General features: G+C 46.6%; 1 protein-coding gene across 1 annotated transcript in view; it reads right to left on the reverse strand.

The window, feature by feature from the left end:
* Positions 1 to 4,596: 4,596 nt before the first annotated feature.
* Positions 4,597 to 19,815, reverse strand: part of MBNL3 (muscleblind like splicing regulator 3) — a 49,784-nt gene continuing 34,565 nt past the window's right edge. The window contains exons 4-7 of the mRNA XM_087727284.1: positions 15,429 to 15,579; positions 11,125 to 11,219; positions 9,054 to 9,123; positions 4,597 to 7,845 (exon numbers count right to left, since the gene is read on the reverse strand). Of these exons, the coding sequence (XP_087583410.1) occupies positions 9,067 to 9,123; positions 11,125 to 11,219; positions 15,429 to 15,579 (303 nt within the window). The 3' untranslated portion in view covers positions 4,597 to 7,845; positions 9,054 to 9,066. The remainder of the gene's footprint in view (positions 7,846 to 9,053; positions 9,124 to 11,124; positions 11,220 to 15,428; positions 15,580 to 19,815) is intronic.

Below are 19,815 nucleotides of genomic sequence, written 5' to 3' on the forward strand. Positions count from 1 at the left end.
GAACGCTGAGCTTTGGAACCGGCTCTTCTCTCTCGGGGCGAGAGGAAACCCTTGGGGTAACCTTTGTGGGTGACCCTGATTCTGAAGTCAAGTATTTTGTTTCCCATATGGAATCTTCTTCTGAGCTGCAGGTTGAAGTCACCAGTTCGCTGTATTACAAACTAATATGGCAAAAACTACGAAGCTCGGAGAACAGCAAAAGCAACTTCAGGCGTTCAGGTTAAGTTTCATAGCAAAAAAATCTCTTCCTCTTCAAAGCCTTAAGTAATTCTCTTTTACAAACTTTTACCTTGTATTATTACAGACCTTTTTTTTTTTTTTTTAATATATTCAAAATAAGTTCCAAGGATTTCTTCTCGTGGACTATGTACATAAGTGCAAAAAGACATGTCTCACACATTCGTACACCAACTGAATCAGTTTAACTGCAGCATATTGGTTTCTTCAACACTGTCACAGAGTTATTCCACAGTACTTTTTTTGGGCGTGCGTGCGTGTGTGTCTCATACAATATTCTAACTCTTCCTCCTTCTGCTTATAAATAAAAATATAGATTTGTCTTTCTTTCCTGGTCCTGATTAGAACACCATTTTCTTAAAAGACAGATGATTTTTACAAACATCAAGGAGACGGTTACACAATTCCGTGCAGATTTTGCGGTCATTATATCAAGTCCAACCGAAAGCAAAAGTCTCAATTTTTTGCAGAATGCAACAACGTTCCCTTGATTTCGTTTGGACTTTTCTGGGAATCTGCGGACCGAATTCTGTTATTTCGTTTCCCAAAATATCTACTACAGGGCGGGGCATAACCTTTTCCTAGGGGGTCACAGCAAGATCGACAGCAGTTTACAACTTCCGCGACACCTCATTTTAAAGCCCATAAAAAACTGAATTGAATGAGCTATTAAATGTTAAACTTGTTTCGGTTGAAACTTTGAGAATGAATTTGGAAACTGTGTTGAAAAATCTGGAAAATCGAACGGAACTGTTTGAAGATTTGTTGTGTTCTTATCCACCTCGTTTGAATGCTGTTTGAAGGGCTAATGGTGGTCATACTGACTATTAAATCATGTCAATAAACTCAGTTTTTGATGGGCTTTCGAATGGTGTATGAATTATTTGTGTTGTTATTACAAGTGTTGCTGTGACCCCCTAGGAAAAGGTTATGCCCCGCCCTGTATTTGGAAATGGAACTAAACGCTTTGAATGCTACCCCCATGGCAACCCTCTTTTCTCTAATTTCCATCGCCGAGGAAAAATATTGTGGAATAACCCAACCCACGCAACAATTTCTACAAGCTATAAAACCTGACTCTAAATCCATGTGTTGTAAACTTTTGACTGAAAAAGTGACATCGAAGACACAAATCCAGCGTTCACATGGGACTTTGGGATTTTAAAAAATATTCAGTCATATATTTCTCCGACAGTCTTGAATTGTACCTTAAACAAACCCATACTGTTACACATTACTTTTTTTTTTTTTAAATTTACATGTGAAAATTTCACAAATAATGTATACAAAGGTAGCCATGTTGTAGTTTTGTTGCCATAGCAACAACAACTTAATTATAATTAGTTAACAATGAATCTATCATTGTAAGGAGTTACATACAAAGTTAATTCTTCCGTTTGTTCTTAAACTGTAAACTATACAAACTAATTATGGACTGTATTTTTCTGTTTTCTATTATCTTGGCATGCGCTTCAGTCTTGTTGTTTTTTTTTAGAAGATAACTAAAAGAGTTGAATACATGTATTTAAAAATCTTAACATTCTCTAACTCTCCTTCAAAAATTAAATTCATTAGTTACTAAAGATTATATATTTATATATATATACATGCACGTACGTGTGCATGTATATATATATATATACATATGAAAGCAATAATAAAATCTGTTAAAACGAACAATAAAATAAATGGAAAGTAATGCAACATGAATTAACTTGTTGTAGCCTATTAACAACGCCTTTTAAGTTCTATTTACAATTATTTTTAGGCTATCAACTAATAATAGGTATCTTTTCCTTAAAAAAATTACTACAGTCTTAAACATACAATATATTCTAAGGCCTTGCTCAGGCAACGTGGTAAAAATAATTTCGGTACATCCTTTCAGGAGGAAGGGGAAATTTAAGACTTTTCCTCATATATTTCACTTTTGTTTTTTTAGTTGTCAGTGAAATGTATTACGGCTTTTTTTTTAAAAAAAGAAAAAAGAAAGGGAGGGGGAAGAAACTCCAGTTTTTAAAACTTTTTGTGCATTGACACTTCCTAGAGATCTCTCCTGCGTTAAAGTAATCGGTTGAGATCAACAGGAGGCCCAACCTGCCTTCTGCCCATGGGGGAAACTTCCAATATTTAACATCTTATCACTCTCGTTTATCTATCTATCTAGTGCAACTTTTAACGCTTGTGGACTTCAACTCCCAGAATTCCCCAGCCAGCATAGCTGGGAATTCTGGGAATTGAAGCCCACAAGTCTTAAAAGCTACCAAGTTTGGAGACCCCCCCTGATCTAAGGTGTAAAAAGGGTCACTTTGACAAGCCAGGATTGCATGCCTGCAGCCTTAAAACCTGGGGACCAGCACGCGCCAGGGAAAGGCTGAGATCTCTTTTGGGAAAAGATGCCTAGGATTCGCACCCCAATCCCCACCCTTCGGACAGATGTGGCTGCTTTGCAAACCCCCTTAAAAAGGAGGGAATCAACTAACCAAATATCTTGCTCAAAACAACAGCTGTTTTTTACTCTCTTAAGTAAACGCTGTGGAAAATCAGCCTGCCGGCCGTCCTGGTGCACAAAGCAGTTGTCCGCTTTGGGGGAATTTTGAAAGAAATTCCAACCGATTGTCCCGAGTTCAGAGATTTTGGGAGGAAGCCAGATTCATTTGGTTAATTTATTTTGGGAATTTATACGGCTACATCAACTCTAGGAGGCTTACAAGCCATGATGAAGACTAGGATAAAAAAGGAGGAGGAAAATAGCAGTTAGACTTATATACCGCTTCATAGGGCTTTCAGCCCTCTCTAAGCGGTTTACAGAGTCAGCATATTGCCCCCAACAACAATCCAGGTCCTCATTTTACCCACCTCGGAAGGATGGAAGGCTGAGTCAACCCTGAGCCGGTGAGATTTGAACAGCCGAACTGCAGAACTGCAGTCAGCTGAAGTAGCCTGCAGTGCTGCATTTAACCACTGTGCCACCTCGGCTCAATGCATCTTCCCCAAAGATCCTCCCTCTTGGAAAGCCATCTTACTCCAGACTGCACTTCAATCTGGTTCAGAAGATTCAGAAATGGGGTTTTTTAAGTTCTCTGACAGTATGACGGGAAGTCCTTGACTTACAACGGTCCATTTAGCGACCATTCCAAGTTACAGCGGCGCTGGGAAAAAAGGGGACTTGCGACCGTTTTTTCACGCTTATGCCCCAGGGTCATGTGATCCAAGATTCAGCCGCTCGGCAACAGTCCCCTATTTATGACGGTCACAGAGTCTTTTGCGACCTTCTGACAAGCCAACGGGGGAAGCCGGATTCACTTAACAATCGTGGGTCTAACTTAATGACTGTGGTGATCTGCTTAACGACAGTGGCAAGAGAGGTTGCCACTTAACGAATGCCTCGCTTAGCAACTGAGATCTGGGGAATCAAGTCATGGTTTTAAGTCCAGGACTTTCTGTATGAGGAAGGGAGAATGGGATGGGAAGGAAAATAATCGTGGGGAGGGGAAAACATCACTGGATGTTTTTAAGAAGAGCCAAGACAATCGCCCGGTATGGGTTCTCCTGCTTGAACAGGGGGCTGGACTAGAAGACCTCCAAGGTCCCTTCCAGCTCACTCATTCTCCTTCTAAGCAAAACCAAAGGAATCTCGTTTCTGGGCTCACTTAACAAATCTCTTCACTGGATCATTTCCCAGGATTGACGGCAGGCTGAAAAATATAAGAGGCTGGGACAAGATTTTCCCCAAGGGCAGAAGCCGTCCTGGGGTTGGGGGGGCTGGCTCTGGGCTGGGGAGAGAATTTCACAACAGTATTGCAAAAATTACACCACTTTACAAATAATAATAATAATAATAATCCCTTTATGCTAAACAATTTTTGTAAAAAACAAAACAAAAAAACCCAAAACTAAACCGAACGGGGTTGATTATGAAAAAAATAATCTAATCCATCAGAACACTGTACTTTTTAAGATAAGAATCATCATTTTACAGATCCACCGACTTCTAAATCCCTCTCTGTTTTTGTGCACATTATTATGTTCAAGGTTTTAGCAACACACGTTCTTTTTTTTTTCTTTTTTTTACAATTTTCATTTTTCTTTTAATGGAATGGCTAACAAATTTCCCCCCCTCAAAACAACCAATCAGCGCTTTTTTTTCCGTTTTCCCTCTGCAATGACCCGTTTTATTCAAGTTTCTGCATTTCTTGCATATTATTTGCATAAGGCTGAGAGAAAATGGGCACACGTCCACCAATCGATAAACCACATGCATACTTTTTGAGAGAAAGAAACTTTGGATAAATTAAAAAGGAAAAAAAAAAAAAGGAACAGGCTTGGATTTCACCTGCGCCTTTTTTTTTTTTGGTAAAAAAAATAATAATAAGTCGTTAAAACTCACACACAAGATTTGAACAATCTTTATAGAAAATCTCTGGAATCAAGTTCACACCTGAATCCAGGTTTGGGAGATTTCATTTTAGAGTCACCAAAATAGCTCAGCGACTTTGTAGACAGAATGCAGCTTCCTAAGGAATTTATAGTCTGTCGACTGTGGTTATTTTTTTTTTCTTTTTCTTTCTTTCTTGAATAAAGAAGTCATTGCACAAACAATCTTTTTTTTTTTTTAAATAGTGCTACCCTCAACAAATGGCATTTCTATTCCCACCCTCGGGTTGAAAATTTGGTGAAGTTTTCCAAAGCTTCAAGCTTTGCTCTTATATTTTTTTTTTCCTCTTTTTCTCAAAACTTTTCTTTCCCCTCCTCTCTCTTACAAACAAACACTAAATTTGCGAAAGTTGGTATTATAAAAAAAAAACAAGAAGAAAAAAAAAATTCTTGTGGCACCTAGAAAAGTTACCCTGACACACCTATCACTGGATCTCCACATAAAGTGTGTGTGTGTGTTTGTGTGTGTGTGTATGTGTGAGACGTGTTAAGCGTGTGGTCGTATGATCAGCTTCAATGTCTGTTGCAGGAGTGCAACTTTTTCAACTGGTTACAGGAAACTTTTGATAAAGACAGCCAGGAGTCAAACTTCCCTACTCCCCCCCTCCTTTTTTGGGGGGGGGCTCCTACATTTTGCCCCCCCCCAAAAAAGAGGGGGGGAAAAAAGACAACGAAATTGCACCCCTGAATTTCTGTCTTCTGAGCACTTTTTAAAAAGCTGCCAAAACCGAATGCTGTGGAAATGTGTTAGGTTTACATTCTGTGCACACCTACGCAAGAATTCTTATTTGCTTCTCAACGTCATTCAGAGAAAACCAGAGAGTTACATCAAAGTGACAAGGTTACACAAATCTCCAGCTACATCGCGCTAAAAAAAACGGAGTCTCCGCCTTCCTCGCTTGAAGAGCGTAAAGCTAACACCGGCGTGTGGTCACAAAATGCGTGAGTGTGTGCGTGTGTCTAATAATTTTTCCCAACTAGAGATCAGGGATGTTCTCTGTAGAGGCACTGCCACAGGTTGTGCAAATCCCGTATCGTCATCATCATCATCGCCACCGCCACCATCTTTAAAATATACAACTATCTGCTCCCTAAGGAGTATTCAAATCCTGTTTTCCTCCATTAACTCGGTTACGAAGCCGGGAAACAGGAAGTCTGCAACCAGGACCTGAAGGACATTCAGACGGGCCCAGGATGCCCAAATTCAAGGAGCTGGATGAATATTTCGGTCAGCCTTTGAAGTAGCTTAGTTCTCCGGAGGCTGATTTCCACCTGCCCATCAATCAGGGGTGTCCTCCAAGATGGGCTTCTCCTTGTTTTTTGAATTTTATGGGGTTTCCAACTTTGGAAAGGCATCTCAACTTAACTTTGGAAAGGCATCTCAACTCCCAGAATCCCCCAGCCTGGGAGAGTTGGGGAATTCTGGGAAACGAAGTCCATAGGTCTTAAAGTTGCCAAGGTTGGATACCTCTGATTGACATCACCACCCCGAAAGTAAAAATAGCCAAAGACACTCATGCTTCAGAACTGAACACCAGCCGGGTTTTCCGCCCAGCCATTTTGTACGGGGGATGCCAAACTCTCTGAATTAAAACGAGCGAGCCCCCGAGGGCTGATGCATCCAGAATTACCTCCAGATCCTAAACCCTACATTGTAAAATCGGTGTCTTTGCGGACAGGAAAGTGTTAACCTATTTGAAGAAAAAGAACATTTCTGGGGAAGCTGTGAAGACTTGTTTTGTTTCACTACATGATTGGAGGCAAGGAAATTCGTTCCTCTCATACACACACAAGTGATGTGAAACCACAGCTGCCGGCTCTTTAGCTGGGCTTGGCCTTCATCCCCATCCAGATGTTCCCAAGGACCTGGAGGTTATGATGTATTGGTGCAATACACAAGCCGTTCCAGGAAGGCCTTTTGCAACTGAGAGATGGAAATGCTGTCCATGCGTAGGTTTTCTAAGTGCCCTTTAATTAATTAACGTCATTATTGGCAAGAGAAGCAGCAAATGGAGAACTGGGGCATCTGCTTGGCTCTACTTATCTGATCTAAGATAAGGGGTTGGACTAACCCGCTTTCTCTTTTGGTTCTGTAAATATATTACAGATTAACTTTGATTTTGGAGGGTAAAAAGGCCCCCTTTTTAAATAAAAAAGAATCAATCTTCTTCAACATGATTTCCTTAAAACCTGGTCACTTAAGTGTTAAAAAGTTGAGGGCCACGTGCTGCAGGAAATTGTAACTGAAAATTGAAGGTTTTTTTCCCCCCCTCCTTGAAAATTCTTCAGCATGTAGTCCCTGGTCCATTTTTACTTTCTGCTCTGTTTCTGGACAAGGGGGGTGGAGGGAGGTTTGGGCATTATTTACAATGTTTAAAAATCAACCTAATCAGAAATTGATCAGAAACTACGAACAACCTGTCTGAATATCTTCAGATTTTCCGTTTCTTTTTTTTTTTAAAGCAAGGCCTTCCTCTTTCCCGTCGTAACCTCTGTAGCATCTCGTTTCGAAAAGGGGGAAGGAAAAGGGAAATTGATAACAACGGTCATCTATGAACATGGTTAAGATATCATGATCGTGGAAAGAAAAAAAACATGGTGTGGAATATACTTGATAACGATGTATAACTTTTTTTCTTTTTGTGTCTCTCTCCAAATAAAGTCAATATAGACTAGGATGTAAACAAAACATTAAGATAACACTTTGAAAAAACAGACGAACATTTATCCATTGACGATAGAACAATTAACCTAGTTAAGTCCACTGTGCAAGAGCACTTTTGTCTTGATGGTAGACAGGAAAAAAAATAAAACCCCACTTTTAAAAAAGTGTGTTAAAGTAAGATGTTATAAAAGTCTATTTTATAGTTCTCTACTTCTATGTCTCATATAACAGAGCACTGTTTTCTTAATCGGTTTTTTTATATATATATATATGTATATATATATAGTGCTTTTTAAAAAAAAATTGTTTTGACATTCCCACAGATCAGTTTTTGGTTAACATGGATGTTTGTCGTAGGCTTACTGTCGATGCCGGAGAGAAGGAAAAGGGGGCAGAAAGCATAGAGAGCCCACTTCAGCTTCCTGCCAGGAGAGGGGTAGGAAACAAGACGCACAGGGAGGGGGGGAGGTGTGCCACCGTTTCTGCTCCAGGATGCCAACAGGACGCTGGGGGGAAAAAAACGAGAGAAAACAAGTGACAATGGAGACATTTGGCAAAGATGGGCAAGTCATGTCAATGTTGTGGCCCTCCAGACAAATTCCTCTTGTAGCACCAATTTCTTCTATTCTCAGCCTGAAGAGAATAGAATAGAATACAATAGCAATAGCAGTAGACTTATATACCGCTTCATAGGCCTTTCAGCCCTCTCTAAGCGGTTTACAGAGTCAGCATATATTGCCCCCACAGTCTGGGTCCTCATTTCACCCACCTCGGAAGGATGGAAGGCTGAGTCAACCCTGAGCCGGTGAGATTTGAACCGCTGAACTGCTGATCTAGCAGTAGCCTGCAGTGCTGCATTTAACCACTGCGCCACCTTGGCTCTTATAGCAGAGTTGGAAGGGACCTTGGAGGTCTTCTAGTCTAACCCCCTGCCTAGGCAGGAAACCCTATACCGTTTCAGACAAATGGCTCTCCAACATCTTCTTAAAGACTTCCAGTGTTGGGGCATTCACAACTTCTGGAGGCAACTTCTGTTCCACTGATTGATTGTTCTCACTGTCAGGAATTTTCTGCTTAGTTCTAAATTGCTTCTCTCCTTGATTAGTTTCCACCCATTGCTCTTGCTCTACCCTCAGTGCTTTGGAGAATAGCTTGACTCTCTCTTCTTTGTGGCAATCCCTGAGATATTGGAAGAACGGTTCCTGCAACCGTTCTTCCTATGTTTTAGCCTCCAGTCCCCTAATCCTCTTGGTTGCTCTTCTCTGCACTCTTTCCAGAGTCTCCACATCTTTTTTACATAGATTCGGACAGTGAGGAGGTTGGGGAGGAACATGGAACAGTCCTGAAGTCTGAGGAGGGCTCTGTGTCGGAGGCAGAGAGGGGGCCAGGGCCTTAATGTCAGTTATCAGCTGCCTTCAGAGTCAGACATCAGTGGGGCAGAAGAACAGCTGGAGCCTGTTCCCAGTGTGCGCAGGCGCAGAGTGGCCAGAGGAAGGGAAGAGCTAAAGAACAGGGGTCAACTTGGGAGTAAGGCCAATGAATGGCCCCTCCCAGAGGAAATAAAAGAGGAGCGAAAGGGGAGTGGAGTTTGCAGGAGACAATGAGTTCACTTATAGTAAATAAATCAAAGGGGTTTTTGTCGGGACCAGGAGTTCGCTTCATGCTCTTTGGAAGCCTCGGCCAGAACAGTCAACACTACTGGAGCATAACTTACTGTTGTGTGGCTTCTACATCTGTGACACAAACATGCTGTTGTTCAGTTCATCGACCGATAACTGGGAGATCTGCAGTAAAACAAAGAGGAAAGGAAGGGCATTAAAATGTGCCCCGGAGGGTTAACTTCACTCTCCGCTAAGTTCCAATTCCCATCCAGAATTCTAAGGCAGGTCGCTTGGGGGTGGGGGGGGTGTAAGCAATCCTGCGGGGGTGGGGGTTTAGGGTCACGGTGCTAATCCTCTCCTTTGCAACGACACCACGTCATTTGTGGCACCCTAATTCACGTGGTATCCCTCTGACCTCGCGGCCACGTCTTCTCTGCCCTCAAGGATTCACGTACGACCCGCTGGCTGAGATGGCTGGGAAAGGGAGGGCTGGTGGGCCCTTGGGATCGGACCACCCTCCCTTGAAGGAGGCACCCCCTGACAGCGCCCCTCAACTACGTCCGCTTTGAAGATATGGGGACTTTATCTCCCAGAATTCACCAGCTTAGCCACGCGGGCTGCGGAATTCTGGGAGCGGAGGTCCCCCCTTCTCTTCCACGGGGTTGAAGTTGAGAAAGCCTGCCCTGCTTAGGCAATGTTAATGGTGCAAGTGAGCCATCGGGTAATTTCAGGAACATTCAATACAGAAACTACCCCCCGTTGCAAGCGGATTGAAAGGGGTCCCTCCAGGGGTGAAATCCTCCCAGTTCGGCTGAACCGGTAGTTAAATTTTTTTTAAAAAAAAAAAGCTTCCGAGGATTTTCTCCCGCTTTTAAAAGCATTTAAAAAGCTTTTTTTTAATTAAAAAAAAAGCTGGAAGTGAAAATAAGTTGGCCACGCCCAACCAGTCACACGACACGCCCGCCCAGCCACGCCCACAGAACTGGTGAAGGGGGGGGGGGGAGAGAATAGATTTCACCACTGGGCCCCTCTTCCAGATCCCAACTGATCCCTAGATTCCCAGGAAAGGTCATAGAGAGCTTTGCTCACACCTTCACAGCACCACCAAGGGCCAGCAAAGGTGTAATTTAAATGAGTTGAAAACAGGGGAGGGGGCTTTCGTGGATTTAGCCTTGTTCCCTTTTGCTCCCATGAAAACATGACATCACAGCAACCACTCCGGGACAGCTGGCTATGGGGTTGGTGGGCTGATCTTTCTCCATCCATATATTTTGCAGAGCCCCAGTGCTCGGCATCTCTTGCCTCCTTCAGGTTAATTCTTACAAGAGAGTTATTCGGTCCCCACCCCTCCCCCAGAAAAGGCCTGGAAGGAGCCCCCCTCCCCCCTATTGCAAGACTGGCACCCCAAGGGCAGAGCAACCGGCTGGGAAAGGCCAGAAGGAGCCCGCTGTGTTTTTTTTAAAAAAGAGATGAACAGGGAAACAAGAGTTTGTGGTTTTTTCTCTCTGTCTCGTAACTCCATTTCCTTCGGGGGGGCGGGGGGGGGGTGGGAGGAGGAAGGGAGAGAGAGGGAGGACTCCAGCCTCAATTGATGAGCTGGCAGGAATCTCTTCTCCTCTTCAAATTTGACAGCCCTCTCCCTCCCCAATTATAAACAGGCCCCCCCAAATGGGCTGAACAGCTTCTCTTAGGCTGCCAGTTGTGGGAGCTGTTGCCCCAGCACATCTGGAGGGAAGAGGCTGGTGTGGAAGTGGGATGCTTCTGTGTCCCTCGCTTCAAAACTGACCCCACCTAGAGCCACGAAGAAGGCCTGTGCCCCATGGCAGACCCATAGCATCTCCAAGGACCTGATCTCCTTCTACTTAGGGCTCATAAAGAGAGTGAGTGTGTGCAGGAAGGTTTGGGGAACCCAATGCACCCTTTCTCTGCTAAAGAGGGGCCCCTGTGAATGGTCACCCAACGCCCCCAACATGCCAGGGGGCAGAAAGTTTCCAGACCAGTCCAGCGGCCTTCAAAGGGGGCATCAGGACGAACAACCCCCGACCGAGATGGGTTTGGTCCACACCCTCATTGTCCCCCCATCTCTACGTGACCCCTGCCGGAACCTGCCAGCCCCCACGCGGGATGTGGGCCGGCTCCTCCGACCCCCAAGAAAGAAAGCCATCGAAAGGGAGGGGGGCAAACCTGATTGGCTGTTGCAGTTGCAGCGAAAGGAACGCTGGTGGCGGGTGTAGATGCTGCAGAAACAGTGGTGGGCGTAGCACCGTGCATCATGGGAACTTTTCGGTAGAGGACCACATGGAAGCGACAAAACAGGAGGGTGGTGCGTTTATGGAACGCGGTGGTGGTGGTGAGGAGGAGGAGTCACAGCGACAAGCCCCGGTGAACGTCATGGAGGGAGACACACCGGGAGGCGGCATGCAATCACAGAGCAAAGCAAAAAACAGCATCCGGGGGTGGGGGAGGGGGGTGGGGAAGAGAACAAGAAAATAATAAAGAGGGGAAAAAAGGGGAAAAAGCCAATTACAATTATAATTAAGGAAAAGAAAAAAAACCAAAATATTTCTCAACACTCAGTAAAAAACATTTATAAGCGGAACAATGATGTATATAGAAGACTCTGGAAGGAGGAAGGGGGGGCACGTGGTGATCAAAACTTCCAGAGATGGACGGAGAAGGAACAAGTAATCAAACCACGTTTTCTCAAGGGGGGGGGGGCAAGATGAGGGGCTCTGTGGTCCGCAACCAATGAGGAGAAATGGGAATGACTGGCACTCCACCCAGCCTTGAAAGTCAGCAGTGCACAGTTGATTTGTGAGTAAGGGTCCCTTGGTCGCCCCGCCCCCTCCGCTTACTCCCTTGGGGGTCCTTTCCAGCTGCCCCATTAAACACCAGCCACGACTTCTGCTGGTTCTGTCACAATGGGGTTGTGGGGTGAGGATGCCTCCCTTTGCAGCTGACCCTGCCCAGTTTCCCTGGGCCCACCCCAATTTCTCCCAGAAGCAGAATATAGGAAGGGGGGGGGAGAAACACCCCCCCCCCAAATGTCTGTAACATCTTTAGAAAAGAACCAAAATAATAGGGAGCGAAGTAGCGAGAAAAATCAGGACACCTCAAGCTTTAGAGCCTAAAACTCTAAATCAGGAGTGTCCAAATTTTGGGAACTTTTAAGACTTGTGGACTTCAACTCCCAGAATTCCCCAGCCAGCCATGCATGGCTGGCTGGGGAATTCTGGGAGTTGAAGTCCACAAGTCTTAAAAGTTCCCAAGTTTGGATGCCCCTGCTCTAAATGGAGGCTGGGCCTTCTGGAACGGCATTTTCACCAAATTACTACTTATCCCAGAAGTTCGGTTGGAGGGACATTAACAGCCCCTAAACCCCTTGGAACTGATCTCCAAGGAGTTTGTATTTTTTTAGCAAGGGCAAAATCGTGGCCGGTTCAATCCACTAAGGTGCCTCTTGTGGCCTGGAAGGAGAAAGCACCGTCCAGTGACCCAAATTGACATTCTCTGTTGACCTTGTTGATCAACTTCCACAGCCCTCCTTCTGTTCTCCTCCCGCATCAAGGTTGGTCAAGGGGAAACAAAACATTCGGGGGGGGGAAACAATCACGTCTGCACTAAAAGCAAACAGACCGACACGAAGGAAACATGAGCCGTGTTCTCCAAAGGTGAGCTCTCCCTCCCAGAGCCAGCAGAAGTGCTGATAAATCCATCCCTTCTGCAGGCTGACTTCCTCGGGCAGCGATACCGCCACATGTCTTCCCAGCAAGCAAGTGGGATAAGGGTGGACAGGAGTGGGAACACGTCCCGGAATCCTAAATGATCAAATCACCCCCAAGGGTGATTAGATCCCACAGATTAGGCCTCCTCCGAATTCCATTCACCAGCCAGTGTCGACTGGCGACTACCCGGAGGACAGCCTTCTCTGTGGCTGCTCCGACCCTCTGGAACGAGCTCCCCGTGGAGATTCGAACCCTCACCACCCTCCAGGCCTTCCGCAAAGCCCTTAAAACCTGGCTGTTCCGACAGGCCTGGGGCTAAAGAGCTGTTGCCCCCGTCTCGAACGGTATGACTGTTGTGCGTTTTAAATTGTGTTTTGTCATGTCTGTTTTTATTTTTTGTCTGTACCCCCCCCCCCCTTGTCAGCCACCCTGAGTCCCCTTCGGGGGAAAAGGGTGGCATATAAATATAATAAATGAAATGAAATATAAAAGAATATAAAAAGTCCCTGCTCTGAACACTCCTTTGGTTAGCCCAATTTCCCCCTTTTTTAAAATGTCCTGCTCCTTCTTTCTGGATTAAGACACAGCCTGGATTTTCTTTCCTCCCTCCGGAATCGCATCAGAGGCGATGTTACGTCACAGCACTACATAGCCCATCAGACTGGGCTACCTGGGAATGTCGGCAAGGGGGCAAGGAAGGCGGAAAGGATTGGATGACACCCTGCCAGCTTTTAAGAGTTGAACCAAGGCAAGTTCAAAGAGACGAGAAAGGACCGCGGAAACACTGCGGAAGGGAAACGAGGAGGAGGGTTTTGTGTGTGTGTTGAGTTTTAACGCTCATCTAAAGCTCGGCTCCACTGACTTCCTCATCACACTTGCCCCGCTGTAGAGATGTGGAAGGGCACAACCGTTTCAGCTTTTACAGGGACGGTGAATTGTCAGCCAGGCATATCATGGGGACACCGCTAGGGACACACACACAAACAAACACACACCCACATGGCCTTCCCGCTCTCTCCTCCTCCTCCCCACCAGTAACCCCGGCTCCTCCCAAGGCCTCACATTGTGTTAGGAAAAGGTTGTGGAGAAAAACCTACCAACGTTTGCTGCGGGTGCCATGCACAGCACAGACCCTGTGCGCCATGCAGTGAAGCGTGGAAAAGATGAACAGAAGGGACATTTAGTTAGTGAAGCCGTCCGTGTGTTAACAGGCACACATTCTGAGTAACACAATCATTTTACAGGTGGGGGGGGGTTGGGGTGTTCTCTCCGTGGCAGTGGCCGCAGAGATGCCCACACCGGACTCTGGATCCGAACAGTCATTGAACCGTTTAAACTCGAGCGCTGGGGCCGGAAGGGGGAAACGTTATGCTCGGATTTTCACGCAGCGGGTTTGAATCCCACTTCCTGAATCCCCGCTTAATTAGCAATAGCAGTTAGACTTATATACCGCTTCATAGGGCTTTCAGCCCTCTCTAAGCGGTTTACAGAGTCAACATATTTCCCCCAACAACAATCCAGGTTCTCAATTTACCCACCTCGGAAGGATGGAAGGCTGAGTCAACCTTGATCGGTGAGATTTGAACCGCTGAACCGCAGATAACAGTCAGCTGAAGTGGCCTGCAGTACTGCACCCTAACCACTGCGCCACCTCGGCTTCGGAACAGATTTGGCAAGCTTAGGTTTGGCCCATTCTGCAGGGAAGCTGCCTGGGGGAGGCACGTCCCGAAGGGGGAAGAAGGGAGGATGGGTGCCCCATCTGCTAGCCGGGCTGGCGTTATTGGCGCACTGGCAAAGGTTTTCTCTCGGAAAGCTTTGACGGGCCGCATTTTGTACGCTAGCTGCACAAAACCGGAAGAGCAGAGTTCACTCCTAAAGTCAGGGTTCCAGATAACATCCAAAATTAAAATCAGAGTCCAAGGCAAAGTATTGCTCTAAGTTCCAATTTATTAAGAGAGTCAATGTTGGCACATCTGGGAAGAAGAAGTTGGAACTTGGAGCAATACTTTGCCTTGGACTCTGATTTTAATTTTGGATGTTATCTGGAACCCTGACACCAGGGCTTTCAGCTGCAGGGGAGGAGGCAGGGAGGGAGGGAGGGAAGGGCAGTTATCACAAACTGGTGGGGGGGGGGGAGGCCGGCATGTGATGTTTATTCACAGCAGGAGTGATTAGTCGCTCTTTGAAATGCAAGAAAGCATCTAGATCAGAGGTCTTCAAACTCGGCAACTTCAAGACTTGTGGACTTCCAACTCCCAGAATTCTCCAGCCAGCTATGTCCGCAAGTCTTAAAGTTGCCAAGTTTGAAGACCTCTGATCTAGGTTGAAGGAGCTACTGGTAGAGGACCAAGGTCATTCAAAAGAAAGGTGAGATTCCTGGCCATCCACTTCCCAAAGAAACCCTCGCTGCTTCCAAACTAATTCAACTGGAAAAACTCTCTCGGACCCTAAGATTCTTGGAAGGCACAGAGAGAGAGAGAGAGAGGGAGAGAGAGAGAGAGGGAGGGAGGGAGAGAGAGAGAGGGGGGAAGTCTTATCTTTCAGCCCTCGGGAGAGGCCCTGTTCTCCTCCCACCCCTTCTCTTGGACACCTCTGGCTCAGGCAGCACCAGAAAACCGAAGGCAGGGAGGGAACTCATGCACAGCTGCTCTGGGCAAAAGCTGGGCCCTTTGGAAAGTCCTGCGGTGGCCCCGGGAGGAGACAAATGGGGGGTCCATTCGTGCCTCGAAAGACGAGCGAAGAGGCCGAGCCAAGGCACCTTACCTGTCGGGATGAAGGCAGGCTGTTGCAACTGCATGTTGGCGAGAGCCTGCTGGTAGTGGAAAACGCTCGGGCTGAAGACTGTGGTGGCACCGTTGTTTTTTTCAAGTGCTGGCCTCTTTGGTAAAGGTTGAAGGGCACCAGGTGGCAATGCCTGCAGAAATGGGAAGGGGAGAGGAGGGGGAAGAGAAAAAAAAAAAGGGAAACCAAGTTTAGTCGAAGCATGTCTGGACCAGGAGAGGCGGTTGTCATCTTCAAATCATTTGCAACGGCTAAGAAAGGGGAGATGGGGACAGAATTCACCCCCCTCTCTTGACAGCCGGAAGAAGTGAAACTTTGCCAGTGTCAACCAGCGGGCAGGAAATTGTCTTTGCTACCAATCTCAGGTTGCTTTCAAAGCAGATAACTGCCATGGCTAACGTCTTCCCCAAATGAGGCCTTTCCATTCCGAAAGGGTCGGGAAAGGCCGCGGAGGCGAGGGTGAGGGGATTCTGGGAGCTGAAGTTCCCACATCTGGGCCAGGGAAGGCTCCGTTACGAGAGAGGAGGAAAACTGAACTGAAGAAGCTCCACCTCCTCCTCCTTCCTTAAGTAGCAATAGCAGTTAGACTTATATACCGCTTCATAGGGCTTTCAGCCCTCTCTAAGCGGTTTACAGAGTCAGCATATCGCCCCCACAGTCTGGCTCCTCATTTCACCCACCTCGGAAGGATGGAAGGCTGAGTCAACCTTTGAGCCGGTGAGATTAGAACCGCTGAACTGCAGATAACAGTCAGCTGAAGTGGCCTGCAGTACTGCACCCTAACCACTGCGCCACTCTCGGCTCGGTGTTGACAAATTAAGTTGACTTTTAACCCCGCTGATGTTTTAACTCGCTTTCTACACAAAATTTCATCCTTCAAGGATGAGGCTGGAATTCTCAAGACTGCAGCGGGTACCAATGGGGTGAACAGTTCGATTTTCAAAGGGGGGGGGGGAGAAGGAAGGGAATTTAAAAGCAAAAAAAAAACAAAAGGAGAGGAATCGAGAACGATTTTCACTCGCCCAGAAACAGTTGCGGAGGTACGGGAGCGACAAACGGTGAAAGACACACAGAGGGGACATTAACAGCTAAAGTCAGAGATACGGCTATTAGCGGGGGAAGATTAGCAGAAGACATAAAAGACGGTGTGTTTGTGTGTGTGTTAATGCTGAGACGGCTGGCTCCCCCCCCCTCCCCACAACTTCCTGGACCGGCTTCTGCTCGTAGGGCAAGGGTGGCACCGGAGGGCAGTGTAAGCGTTACACTGCGGGGCAACTGGCCTTCGCCTCTGCCCAGTTCTTCTTATTTATTTCAATGAGAGGAGCCCTTTGACAACCGGTGGACTTCAACTCCCAGGATTCCTGAGCCACCCATGCTGTTGTTGCCTACTCTTGAGCTAGTTGCTGCTCTATGATTTGGGGGGGGGGGTGTTGGTTGGTTGTAATTTTGCCCCAAATGCCACTCCCTTCCTTTTTCTTTCCCTTATTTTTTGGCTCTCCCAGGCCAAACAATAGCAATAGCAATAGCAGTTAGACTTATATACCGCTTCATAGGGCTTTCAGCCCTCTCTAAGCGGTTTACAGAGTCAGCATATTGCCCCCAACAGTCTGGGTCCTCATTTTACCCACCTCGGAAGGATGGAAGGCTGAGTCAACCTTGAGCCGGTGAGATTTGAACCGCCGAACTGCAGATAACAGTCAGCCGAAGTGGCCTGCAGTACCGCACTCTAACCACTGCGCCACCTCGGCTCTTAACAGAACTCAAAAGATGCCGAGTCCCTTCATGTTTTGTCGCAAGGCACCTGGTGTGTGTGTGTGTTTGTGTGTGTGTCTTTTAGTGGACCTGGTGAAGGATGGATTTGGGGTTTGGGGGTTTTCTGCCCCTGGGCTTGCCTTGTCTGGAAGACTTGTGGCATCACAAGGCGTTAATGCTCACACCTGTCTCACCATCACACTTCAATTGAGAATGAGCTCACCTGCCATGGGGGGGTTTCACCCAGCCTGTTATACATTCCCCCACCCCCCCCACCCCAAAACGTGCTTGAAGAATAGAGATGCGTTGGAGGCCTTAAGCAAACCCCAGCCGGCCATACTTCTTACCCATATGTTGTTTCCCATTCAACCCCAGTGCATCTCATTCACTTCTAAATCTGTCCTTTTCTTATTTTTTTCTTCCTCCTCTTCTTTTTTTTTTGTAAGCCACCCTGAGTCCTTCGGGATTGGGCGGCATATAAATTTTAATAATAAATAAATAAATAAAATAAATCCCCCCTTTTCCCCTGTGCAAGGCTGTTTTTTTTTCCCCTCTCTCTTGAACAGAAACACCCAGCAAATTTCTGGATTTATTATCTGGGAAAACTGCCCACTTAATCCGTTCCAAATTTAGGGAGGTTCACCTCAAACTCGTCACAGGCAGAAGTTGCCCATTTTTTACATGTTCTTTCAGTCTTGTGTTGTTGTGGGTTTTTTTTATTAAAAAAAAAGACCTATTATTTCTATAAAGAAAAAAGCAACCCAACCTATCTTATTTCTTTAAAAGAAAACCGACACCTTGAAAGCTAAGCACGGGGTACAGAAGCCAGCCCTCCCCCCACCCCTCCCCAGGGGAAAACAGGCAAAGGAAAAATGACGAATGGAAATGGAAAGAAAGGGATGAACTCCAAAAGCTCAAGTGGGAAAGGATTTCCCCCACCCCAGTCCGTACACCAACGTTGGGAAGGGGGCTGCGCGTCACACGAAGGTCTCGATCCACTCATCAGTCGATTCTCATCAGCCCAGTGGGTTTAAGAATTTAAGGGGTGGAGGGGAAATGGAAGGAAATAATTTGAGCTGGGCTCTCAAGGAGGCGGTTAAAATCCCACCCCGATTACAACACGCAGATCTGGCTATTGCAGGAGGATGCAGCTTTGCAGCCCCCTCCTGGCTAATATGCGGAGAGTGAATTGCCACCTGACTTTATGCACTGGGGCCTCCGTGCAATTCTGACTCTTGACACCTGAGCTCGGGGTGGGTGGAAGGCCAGAGCCACTGGGCCCTGCAGGTCGTCCCCCATCTCCACAAGGCCTTTGGAAGCTTTTGCCTCGAAAGGTTGCCCATTAGCCAGAAGGGCTTGCAAGGACCACCCTGGTCTTGGGCAGGAGCTCAGCCAGGGTAAGAAAAGCCCTTTAGGTTTCCCCCTAGGTGGGGAACACCAGACCAGGCCCCCTCCTCAAAGCCAAGATGAAGCTCTGAATGAGGGCAAAGACCACGCCATCTTCAAAAGCCCGGGAACTGACATTGTGTCCTTGTGCCTTCATTGTTTAGGAAACCACAAACCTTGTATTTACAAACAAGGGGGGGCACAACCTACAACTGCCCTGGACCCTTGCCTGTGACGGTCGGTTCTATGATCTTATTTTGTGGCAGTTGTTAAGCGAGCCAATGGGCCGCGAATGGGTGCAATTTGGCTGAAAACAGAAGCGCGTGCTGGTTTTGGACTAAAAGTGGCCGTGTGACAGCAGGGTCTTGCGAACCAACTGTAGATGCGCCCAGTCATAAGTTGAGGACTCCCTGTCTTGGACTAGGACGGGGGCCCCATTAAACTGAAAATCAGCTGGCAACCAAAAGGGGCTGCCTTTCCAAAGGAGGGGCCTGGGAGACCCCGCTTTTCTTCACGCCCCTGAAGGGCTTCGAAGGATTCTACCCAGAAGCCTGGAACGAGCTCCCTGTTGAGATCCGGATCCTTACTACCCTCCCGGCCTTCCGCAAAGCCACCAAGTCCTGGCTCTTCCAGCAGGCTGGGGGGAGCTGAGAAGCATTTACCTCCACGGGAATTGTGAATGTTGGTTTTGTTTTTAATATGTTGCCTTTGTCTCGTTCTCCCCCTTTCCCTTGTCTTTTGTGAGCCGCCCGGAGTCCTCCGGGAGTGGGCGGCATACAAGACAAACAAACAAACAAACAAACAAACAAATAAATAAATAAGCCTCCTATGCTGTTTGGAAACAAGACGGACTGGGAAAAAAAAACCAGTTGCAATCAAGAGATTCTTACAAAACTGCACCTGGACTTTAATTATTATTTTTTTTGAGTGGGGAAAGACACCTGCTAGTTCAAAAATGGATTTTCAATTCCATTCTTATTTGTTTTCCCAATCTGCAAAAGAATACGGGCCAAAAGATACGATTGGAAACATGTCGTTCCTCATGTGTGACGGGCAGCCTCCCGACATAACCCCCGAAACAGAAAAGGAAAGGCGGGAGAGACAGAGAGAGAAAAGGGGGGGGGGGAAGAGAAAGAAATGAATAATAAGGTATTTCCATGCAATCTAAAAGGATGGTTTACATGCAAAGCTCCAAGTACCAGGTCAAAGTTTGCCTCCAGGGGTCGCTTCT

Source organism: Thamnophis sirtalis, unplaced genomic scaffold (assembly GCF_051295495.1).
Source record: "Thamnophis sirtalis isolate CommonGarterSnake01/CBP01778 unplaced genomic scaffold, rThaSir2_p1.2 scaffold_13, whole genome shotgun sequence".
Classification (NCBI taxonomy): domain Eukaryota; kingdom Metazoa; phylum Chordata; class Lepidosauria; order Squamata; family Natricidae; genus Thamnophis; species Thamnophis sirtalis.